Source organism: Artemia sp. Qi Xiang Cuo, chromosome 11, assembly GCF_049724085.1.
Source record: "Artemia sp. Qi Xiang Cuo chromosome 11, ASM4972408v1, whole genome shotgun sequence".
Taxonomy (NCBI): Eukaryota; Metazoa; Arthropoda; class Branchiopoda; order Anostraca; family Artemiidae; genus Artemia; species Artemia sp. Qi Xiang Cuo.
In genome coordinates, this window is record NC_142804.1 from 72,680,384 (window position 1) to 72,691,980 (window position 11,597).

General features: G+C 33.6%; 1 protein-coding gene across 3 annotated transcripts in view; it reads right to left on the reverse strand.

Moving 5' to 3' along the window:
- Positions 1-890: 890 nt before the first annotated feature.
- LOC148947325 (SLIT-ROBO Rho GTPase-activating protein 1-like) overlaps positions 891-11,597 on the reverse strand; it is a 707,344-nt gene continuing 696,637 nt past the window's right edge. For all 3 annotated transcript variants that reach the window (XM_089097014.1, XM_089097015.1, XM_089097013.1), the window contains one exon: positions 891-5,325. In XM_089097014.1, coding sequence (XP_088953140.1) covers positions 4,525-5,325 — 801 coding nt within the window. In that variant the 3' untranslated portion in view covers positions 891-4,524. The remainder of the gene's footprint in view (positions 5,326-11,597) is intronic.

Below are 11,597 nucleotides of genomic sequence, written 5' to 3' on the forward strand. Positions count from 1 at the left end.
CGGAAGTTTATTTTATACAATGTCTATTATATTTCAATTCATTTACGTTTGTATTTGCAATTCTATTTATTTACATTTATTCGGCAATTTAAACTATTTGACCAATAGGAATAAAAATAATAATGTCAGAGGCACTGATAACATGAGAAATCAGTTTTTCAAATACGAGATAAATTACTGGAGGAATGAATATGATTTTTAGGAAAAGGGGGAGTACATTGTGATTGTACAAAAACTTTGATTAAGCTTACTTAGCCTACTTAATTCAGCTTATTAATTTTCGTCGAGTAATTGCCCTCCCCCACAACATAATAGTTGCCATAAGATTATAACTCAAGACTTAAGAAAATAGAAACAGATTGAAAATCACATTCGAATACTAGAGAATTTTCATTTACAAATATTACAACAAAGAATTAACAAAAATAAAGCCTTTTCGCAATAAACTCAAATTCACTTTGAACACGAAATTGACTTTCTCAAAAAGCAAAGAGAAAAAAGGGATGCATTTTTTTTCGTCTTAATTCCTTATTTCTTCATTTTGTTCTACTCTGCAGAAAATTTTTGATTGTTTTCAATATAATTTTGAAAATTCAGAAGATCTTTGTAATTTTTATGAGAGACTGAATTGATTTCTTGCTCCTTACCTAAGAGGGATTGTAACTCGATCTCTGAGCGTGATGGGGAGTCATATAACCACTTTACTTTTTAATAATTTCGTATTAATTTCACTACAGAATTTCACGTATTAAATTTCACTTTTCAGCTGGTAATTCAAAAGATGTTTAGAATTATGACCTTTACTCTAAAAACCAAAGCTCTTCAGGAATATATATATATATATATAATATATATATATATATATATATATATATATATATATATATATATATATATATATATAAATTCTCCAGGAGAATATAAGTTCTTAAATAAACACCATTAATTAAATCATTAGAAAAAATGTATTAATTTTTGTTTTGGATCTAATTTTACAACTCTAGAGAGTCTTTTAGCGAGTAGGGTACATAACACAAAGATAAGTTTTTTTTACTGTTGAATCCAACTATCCTCCCACTCTTTAAATGCAGCTCTGAGCATAATAAAAAATCGTTAATTAAAGCATTAGAAAAAACATATTGACAAGGACTATCCAGTCAACAAAAATTACCAGACGCCAACACTTCTTCATTTTAGAGAATCTTTTAAATTGGAATCAAATTCTTGGAAACACCAGCTACTATTGCTATAAATAATAATAATAATAACAATAATTATAATTATAATAATAAAAAAACTGCAATTTATTGCTTGATTGAAGAGATTTCGAATGGGCTAAAAAATATCAAACTACTATCTTAGACTTTATTTACTAGAACTTATAACTTGAATTCAAATAGATCTTTTTACATTAAACAGACCTTACTTGACACCAAATATAGCGCAGCTCTAACTCCATCTCGAACCCTGGCAAGAACTTTCTTGGATTTAAAAATGGCAGTATAGTCCCAGCCTATATTAGTATAACATAAACAATATCAACCATAAACCCTACCTTGAAATCTACAACACAAAATCAAAGAAGCAAGTACAGAATACTATTTTAATGCTTAACTATTTCCAAGGCTTGCTATATTACTACCAGCACTATAAACTTATGTCAAGACTGAAGCGTGCGAAGGAGAAGAGGGGAAGGGGATGGGCCCCTAAAATTTTTAGATTTTCCTGAATTTCTGGGCACGTGTTGTTCAAACTATCAATTTGTTATTATTATTTACCCCCCCCCCGCCCCCCGGGGTAGTGTAGCTTACTTACTTACCGCAAGTTCGCGTTAATTAAACTTGCTCCTAACGCAAGTTTATCGAATCAACCTATTTTGCCCCCTCCCCCCTCTAAAACAAATCCTGGATCCGCCCTTAGCTTGAAGAAGTGCATCGTTTGAAGAAAAAAATTTGCGGAGGAAACGTTTTAAGATGAAAAAGCTTTGAGATGTCACCCTCTCTTAGATCATCACTGTATACATCTCAGTAGTATCAAAAAGTAGCTTTCTGCTCATCAACCTACGTGTTTCTTATCTCCTGAATCTAAACATTTTATACACAAAATTACTCATATTTTAAAGAAAACAATATGAGGGTTTTAAAATTTGCATGGAACTTATGTTGATTTGTCTTTTTTTGGACACACACATAAATCAATTTTGCATAGGAGGAGAAAGGGGTAACAGGTTGACTAAGAAGAAAAAAGGCAAATTATACGGAAAATAAAAGGAATTATAAAGAAATAAAAGCTTATTTCGTGGGGAGGTAAGAGGGGAGGGGATGCGACGGGCCACCTTTCTACGCCTCTATATTCGTCGTTCCTTGCCCCCTAAAAATCAACTTAGAATTTATAAAATATCCATGTATACAATTTAAAATACTAAAAAGATTGACCCCACTTAGAATAAATTACATATCTAGCACATAAAATACCAACACTTTTTAAGAAGTCAGTAATCGAATAAAAATAAATAAAATAAAATGCACCAATTTTCTCTTTTTCTCAAAATAGAAATCAAAGCTCTTGAATTTTCATATAAAATTTGCTTGTTTAAATATCTTTTTTTGATAACTAGATATTACAACAATATTAAAATAAGATCAAAATAAATTAAAAAGAAGAATAACGTTAAAAATGGGCGAATAACTAAAACATCATCGCCTTATAATCTTACTGGCATTTCCAATCTTACAGCCATGTAGTTGCTGGTACGATAACTATGCTAGATTCTATAACTAACTGAAATTCCATCTAAATCGATCAAGGAAGATGAACAGAAACTAATCGACACTTGTCAGGTATTTACGTAAGGGTTTATTCAAGGGGGAAAGGGGGAACCAAGTCGGAAAAAAACTAAACAATGCGGATCAAAGGACAATTATAGAAAATTATAGGAAATGATCTTTGGCCGGATGTCCCCTTCCCTTTGCATGCACCTGATAATCATAATTTCTGAAACCCCCCTCCGCGATTCTTTTTTTTTATTCAGAAGAATATCGGCCAACCGAAAACTGAGAGTAACAATGCGACATTGTCGCAAGAATTTCCAGGCAATTGTGGAATTTCTTTAAGATACTGATCTGATCGTATGCAAACATAGGGTTTTGAAAATCAATGATTTTTATGTTGTATTTGAATTAAAGAAGTGATACTTATAAAAGGAATATTAAGTCAACGGCAATTGAATCCATATTTAACGCAAAACATAAACAAAAAGAAGCAGGACAATATAATTATTTGACATTCAGGCAAGTGATCTGCCCTGAATTTTTGTGGGGGGAGGGTGCAAATAATAATAAGCCGCTGTTTAAGATGTTTTCTCCTGATTTTATTTGGTTGGCACAATATTTGAAAGTTTCTCTTTTTTCTGACATCTGTTTTGTCCTCGAGTTCCCTTAAGGAAACTGTTGAGGATTGGCTCTCTTAATGTAAAAATTGTTTTGTCCCATCATGGATACCATCAAATCTCTCTTTTATAAACAACTACTTTCTTATAAACGTAAAAAATGAAAAACATTTTTCAATTCTACTTCTTTCCTGCAAAATTCATCATGTTTGAAATACCGTCTCCAGGGTGCAAATTTACGAAAACGCAGGGGGAAGGGGAAAATACTTATTTTTTTTCTATGACAAACAAAAAATAGTAATTTGCAAAAAATAGGAAAGAGGAGTGCATTTTCTTATATTTTCGATGAAGATACCAAAAAATCCATTTTCCAAAATGTAGGGAGGGGGGAGGATATTTGTCTCGCTACTCCCTCCTAATTGGCGTACCGTCTTATGGATTTCTGCCAGCAAGTTGATGTTGTAACAATCGAGTAGAATAAAAAAGCACCGCCTAAACCTTCTTAGCAAGACCATAAACCCGCGGTAAATGTAAACATATATATGTGCACGCTGCTCGACACAAATTTTGCAGGGAAACAGGGAATTCTAAAAATATGCCTCAGGTTTTCCAGCTTCAACCCTGACAGTGCCTGTTAACAACTTTTTCTATGTATTAAACTTTCCCCATTTGAGAAAAGAAGACATTTAAGGAGTAAAACGTAAAACGGTTAGAATATTGTAAGAAAAAACCTGACCAGGAATCCATAGTCTTAAAATTAGAATTTGACGAAGCCCATTTTTATGCTTCCGAAACTATTTGAATAAACTCAACGCTCTGGAATGGTGTTAACATTTTATGTTTAAACTCCCCACGCACTCAAACTGGTTTCTAATAAACTCAATAAAGTCATTTTCAGGATTAGAAAGCACCGATTTGGATGCAACTAATGAAACTAGCTATTTTCACAAGCATCGGCGTATCCAGGATTTTGGTCCGGGCGCAGGAGGGTTGGGTAGGGGTCAATTTTTTTTTTTAATAAAATACATCCTGATTTGTTTATATGTATTTTCGCTACTTTTTTTACGAGCCTGAAAAAATTTAGGGGGAGTGTTCAGACCCGGTGCCCCCCTGGATACGGCCTTGGTCACAAGTTGTTATTCTTTTGTTTCTTCATCAGCTTTCGAAGTGCTTCTTGAGCGGAGATGGGCTCGAAAGTTAACTAACTGAGTCCCAGGCGTTGGCAATACAGGAGTCGGTAGATTATAGAAATGTGGAAATTTCGTCGCAAGTTTAGGTGTTCTAGGAAGTGGAAATTCCGAAGTAGAATGATTATTTTCAGAGTCTGGCTCTATAGTAGCGGTGCGAAGGTCATGTGGATCAGAAGGATTTCTCGGAGCTAAATTGGCATTTGTAGAGGCTGTCTTAGTTTTAGCAGCAATGGGTTCTGCAATTTCTCCTTTGCGTCGTGCAGCATCTGATTTTTTCAAAGTTGATTGGTTCTGAGCAGCGAAATTATCTGCTGCCGTTTCTGTGGGGCTTGGCGAAGACACTGAACTACTGCTGCTCGTCTGGGGGCTTGACGATAAACAGGAGATGACAGGTAAATCCATCACTAAATCAGGAGTTGGCGCTGCTGCACAGCTCCTCGTCTTTATATGCGGTCTTGCGTCTACTACACGTCTACCTCGTTCTAGTTTAGAAGGTCCTGGCTCTGATTCAGCCAGCTTTCTTTCCCATAAATCCCGCTTTCTAACGAAAGAACCTTTTGGCACCGGTGGCTTTGTCTCCTCTGTAGCTGCATGAATTTGTGCTTCTAAAGATTCTGTACTACTCCCAATCGAGGCGCTATCAGATGAATCACACGGCTGTTCAAAGGACAAATCGACAGTAGCTTGTAGTTGATCAGAGAGTCTCCAAGTTTTTTCCTCAAGAACTGGGGATTCTTCGGGCAAACCCTAAAATAAAACATCAGTTATTATCTTTCAAGACGGAATTTCCCGATGCAAACATGTTTGGCTGAAATAGTTTTTAAGCAAACCATAGTCAAAACAGAAAAAATAGATATGGATAATATTCAGATGGACAAATGGGTAATTCAACCCCCCCCCCCGCTATTTGTGTTGAAATTCACTTTGTTGTCAACTATTAAAAAATAAACGCTCTTTCACGACAATGATCTGATGACACGTCTTAATTTTGTATCACAGAGCTTCAGGGAAGCTAATGTTTTGAACGGTGATCGGTAAACACGTATAATTACACTTGGCATTTTTGCCACAGCATAATCAAAGTTTCGGTATCTTTCCTTGGCGAATATTTACAGGATTGTTTTTATTTTAACAAGAACTACAGAAAAAGATGTATTTCCGTTCAAATACATTACTTTAATACATAAGATAAAATACAGCGGTCATGAGAAATAATATTTAGAAAGAGTATGTGCATTTTTCTTCTATCTGTTTCGCCTAATAAGACCTAAAGTTCGAAACAGTTTATTAAAAGGTGATTTTCATAATCAGAGGAAAATATGAGCTTGGATGACGGTGTAAGATTACATACTTGCCTAATACAAAAGAAAACAAACAAAAACTAGACACAATATCCATAAATTAACAAAGAGTAGGCTAGGCCAGATTGTGTTAGGGTTGAGCCCGAATGTATGTAAGTCAGAAACACCAAAAGAACAAAAAGAAAAGTGAAATTCAAATCAGTTATAAGCTCTTGCTGAACATTCAAATAAGAGCAATAAAACCATATGTAATTATTTTACTTTTATATATATCATTGGTTTTAATTGCTTTATTTTAGTGTTTCTGCTGATGACGGTTACTATACATGTGATTGAAAGTAGCCGATTTTTATAACATAATATGGCTATGGAATATGACTTATTTCAAGGTGTAAACATGTTCAACTTCTCCTGACCAACTTAATTTAGAAACAGACCTTGTAAATGATAAGGAGAAATAAGCATTAATGAGTAACTTTGCGACTCATAACCACTTATTCGATGTTTCTGACAAGTAGCCATTTACATACTTTTTTAAGTAGATACATACTAAACCCCTTATTAACTATTTCCGAAAAGGGAATAAATAATAACAATGTATTCATAACTCGGTTTAAAAGGCAGTAAAAACGTGGGTTACTGAATAATAAAAAAGAGAAACCAAAATAAAAAACAAAACAAACTAGATGAGCAACATTAAAATGACTAACTTCGAAAAAATACACTCGTAGACAGCGCGTCGCGTAGTGAGGCCAGCTATTCAGTTATATATGCAGTGTAAGAATCCAGCACAATTTTTTCATCCCTATACCAAGTTAAATCATTTATGCTTTTTACTTGTCACTGCTTTTTCAATCATATTTACGGTTTAGTCACCAAATCCATAATTTTAGCTACAGGTCTCAGAAAATAGGCTATTTAGTGGGTTCAGCTTGTCTGAAATTGATTTCCACTTTCCTAGGAAATGAGTTCTTTGGAGAGAAGATTGTCCCCCCTCGTGACTTTTCAATTATTTTCCATGCAATGGACTGTCAAATTGTCGAATAAGAAAACGATTACAGGAGTATATTAAGTCAACAAAGAGGATCGCCAATGGAAAAGAACGGTTCTAGGCGTTTATTCCCCCCGGAAAATACACTCCATGGACAATTTCCCCCAGGAGAATACCCCCGCTCCTCCGTGGAAAATAAGGTTTTCCAAATTTGAGATTTTTTTTAGTTTTTTGTTGTTGTTGTTGAGAGGTGCTATGGAAAGATAAAAGAGGAATTTATACACCATAAGTATCTTAAAAACTTAGAAAAAAACGCAAATCCATTTTTGATGAAAAGACTTCCATATGAACTTCTGCAATTTTCGGCAGAAGCGTGCGCCAAATTAAAAAAGAAAAAAAAGTAGGCAAAAATTATAAAATTAAGCTAAAAATATAAGGCACCAAAAGGTTTACGAAGGCTTAGCTTTACTTTGAAAGGATAGTTGGTTTTAGAACCAACAAATTCTTATTTTTTAAGTTTTTACGGACGAAAGCGCCGTCAAATTCTACAAATTTCTTTTTCTTATCTTCCAAGTGTAAAACTACCACAAATCACCATTATTTAATAAATGAAACAAAGAAAGGAAAAGAAATTACAATAGATAACCTAGTCAAACTCAAAACTACTAAGAATTAACATGAGTAGGGCTGCACTTTACTGAGAAAAAAAAAAAAAAAAAAAAAAAAAAAAAAAAAGTCATGTATTGTCAGTTTCATATGCATATTCTGATATTTATTCCTTATAGCCTGAATTCTTCTTTATTTATTAAAGTAAAAAAAAGAGTAAACATTTAAAATGTGTTTTGTATTCAATAAAGTACAAAATATGTTCTGGTCTTGAGAAGGCGTGGGGGTTGTCAGCCCTCCTCGTGTTAATTTTTACTAGTTTTGAGTTTGCCTCGGTTTTTTATTGTAATTTCTGTTCGTTTTGGGTTTTATTTATTTATTGATAGTGATTTGTGGTAGGTTTACGCTTGGAAAATTATTTGAATTTATTTCTACTATTTTGGCATAATGGAGCTCTTTAGTATTCTTTGACAACTTGTTTAGTGTAAAAATTTTTTAATTAATTTCTGTTCGCTTTTTTTTATTAACAGTCTTCTTCATGGAAAAAATATTTTATATCTTTTTTTTCTATTAGACTCCATAGTTTTTGACTTTGAAGATTATTTGACTTTATTTCTGCTCATTTTTAGTTTAATGAGGCTCTTACTTTTCTTTAAAAAACTTGTTCTGTATGTTTCCCATTAATAAATACCATCTGTAAGTAAAATAAATTAAAAAAAAACAACAAGTTTTTCAACTGAAAGTTAGGAGCAACGTCAACGTATATGAAATGAACTGTCTCCTCCTCAAGACCTCGCTCCATCCTTAGAGAATTAGGACAAAACGTCAAAACTTTAGCGTAAAGAGCAAGGTCTTGAGGAGGGGTCAACCTCTTTCGTATACTTAATAATTTCTGCTCATTTTAAGTTTTAATGCTGCTCTTTACTTTCAGTTGAAAAAACATGTTTTTGAAAATTTAACTTCTGATAGTTTTTAAATAATGCGGGAAATCCGGGTCTCCCTCCATAAAGAATTCTTTCCCTTAACGGAAAATTCCTCCATGGAAATTTTTTTTTTCACGTAACCCCCCCCCCCCGGCGAAAATTTCCCCAGATAACTCAATTCTAGCTGAAAATTCCACCCGGAAAATTTCTTGCGGATGAACTCAGGTGAAAAATTATTCGTAGCGCACTTTCATTTGAAAAAAGACTTTAATTTCTGATTGTTTTTAAAATCATGGCGGTAATCCCCTTCTCCGTGGAAAATTTTTCCAGCACAAGGCCAGCAAAAGAGTATTTCCAGCAATTTTTTTTTTTTTGGGGGGGGGGGGGGAGGGCCACAAATGAAACTAAAAAAAAATCGCATCAAAATGAAATTGAATATCTACTCCCTTATGATTTCTTGGAATATGTCTGGTCTACGCTGTTATTATGAAAGTAAAGACTAAAGAGTAACATTAAACCTCAAAACGAGCAGAATTTTGTTCCGTATAGGAGGGGGAATGCTCTTTCCTCATCCATACCTTCACCTCATGGTCGTAGAAACTTCGAAGTGTTCTCATTAGAACAGAAATAGAGAGTTATAGTCCTTTTTTTAAAGGTCCAAAGGGATTGGAGACCAACCAGCCGCTTGGGGGTAGTATTTTTCTAGGGGGATTTAATGAGGGGGTATTTTTCATGGGGGAATATTTTCCAGAGGGGTTCAACGCTGAACACCGTAAGAACATCATGTCTTTTTCTACCCATCCCCCCATAAAAAACAGGTCTTCTGTTTCTAGTAAGATTTTTATCATTAGTGACTGAACACTTTCTACGATACAAATATGTCACCAAGGACAAGTAGGGGAAGGGGAAGTCAAAAATGCAGATAGTATTTTTAGTCATTTTACAACTATACTTATGTAGTTTTTCGTTTTCAGGGGAGGGGTCACCTCCCACTCTTTACAGAGAACAATCGTTTGAATCGTTAGGCTCATTTTCCCTTCAAAGTGGAATTATTCCCTTTCATCTAAGCATCACAGCATTGTTTCTAACTGCATCTGTAAGGGCTATATACTGCAAACATATTAAAAAAACAAACTCATAAGATGGAAATTATTTCTCGCAAATTTTAATTACAGAATGGAAGAGAAGTAAGGTTCAAGCTTTTTATTTCAAACAGCACTTAATCAACGGAAGAAAGTTTATAAGATACTTAAACTGTGAAAACTTTGTTGAAAGTTTTCTTGATCAAATCCAGACAGAAAAAGAATTTAATAAAAGGTTTAGCAATAAAAGAAAAAAAAATCATTAAATGGAGCAATGCTAACTTCTCTCTCACTTTTTTTTTTTTTTTTTTTTTTTTTTTTTTTTTTTTTTTTTTTTTTTTTTAGTGCTATCAATAAGTTCAGAACAATGGATAAACGACCTCTCAGCCTTCAAAAATAAATACTTAGCTCGTAAAAATATTACAGTTGACCTTTTTTTCAAAAAGGAAAAAGTCTAGCCGACTTTTTAGGTCTTCTATGACTCTGGCTGTATATCTATATAAATCTTAACTTAAGAAAACATGAGAAAAGGGTAGAATGCGGGCTGTTGTAAGCCTCCCAAAAGTGTAAAAAAATCAATTTCGCAATGCAAAATACACCTGCCTTTATGATATAATTCCTTTTATTTCAAATAGTCAATCATTGAAAGGGATCAGTTAAAACATAGTTAAAAAAAAGTAGAGCCACATTAAACTCAAAGACGAGCGGAAATAGTTCTATATTACACGGATATATTGCATTATATTTATATATATAATTGATTATAATGGTTATTTTACTTTTTTTTAAATCTAAGTCAGTATATATATTGCGTGATGTAACTATTTTTTTTTTAGTTTCCATTCGTTTCGGGTTTCATTTATTCATGGCTGGTAGTTTCTGATGCTTTTAAGTTTGAATCATTATTGTAATGTAATATCCATATAATTTAAAGAAATAACATAAACAAATTGACTATTCAATATATAATAATTTTCTGGAAATTTCAGCAATTCAAAATTCAAGATTTTGTTCAACTGCATTCGTTAATTTTTCAATGTTATAATTATAAAATGAAAAAGTTCAAAATACATTTGGTTTTCAGTAAAGCGCCAATGACGCTTTGGTCCAAAGATTTCTTTCAATTATTTTTAATGAAGCTTAAAATTCAAAATCTAGAGAGAGGGGGGGTATTTTTTTCAGTTTCTTTGAATGAAAACACCCAATAATGGTATTAGGTGTCTAACAACGAAGAAGGCGAATGTATGAGTGAAACTCCATACATTCCTGTGTTTTCGCATTATCAAACAGTTCGTGGTACCGAACTGTAAGTAAGGAGCGACCCGGCTAAATAGTAACTAAAACTCTAAAAATCAGAGTTTTGATACCAATATATATATCAAAAGAATTGGATTTTTATGCTGATTTTAAAAATAAAAATTTTGTTCAGTTTAGTTATACCCATCAAAGGCTATGAGCCTGAGAAAATTTGTCGGATTTATGAAAAAAAGGAAAGATACCCTAAAATTTATAGAACCTTAATGAAAATCACACCATCAGATTCAGTGTATCAGAGAACCCTACTGTAGAGGTTTAAAGCTCCTATCTGTAAAAATGTGGAATTTTGTACTTTTGCTAGAAGAAAGATCACGGATGCGTTTTTATTTTTTTTTTCCCAGGGGTGATTGTATTGACCCAATGGGCATAGAACATCAGGAGAGGGCTCATTCTAACGGAAATCAAAAGTTGTAGTGTTCTTTTTAAGTCACCAAAAATTTGAGGGCAACTAGGTCCCCTCCCACGCCACTTTTCCCCAAAATCGTCCGATAGAAATTCTGAAATTGCTATTTTGTCCAGCATAGTTGAAAGGCCTAATAACTATGTCTTTGGAGATAACAGGACCCCCTCAGCCACTGGGGAAGGTCTTTAAGTTATGAAATTTGCCCATTGTTTATGTATTGTATTTTATATAGTATTAGTATTTTGGGAAGCCTGCATACGTTTTTCGGGTGGGGAGGGGAGGACACATTTTTTGCTGGGGGGACTTTGGGGGGACTTTACACGGTGAGATTTTTCCATGGAGAGATAATTTTCCAGGGAGTGAACAGTATATACCAAGGTACCATTTCTGAGGGGC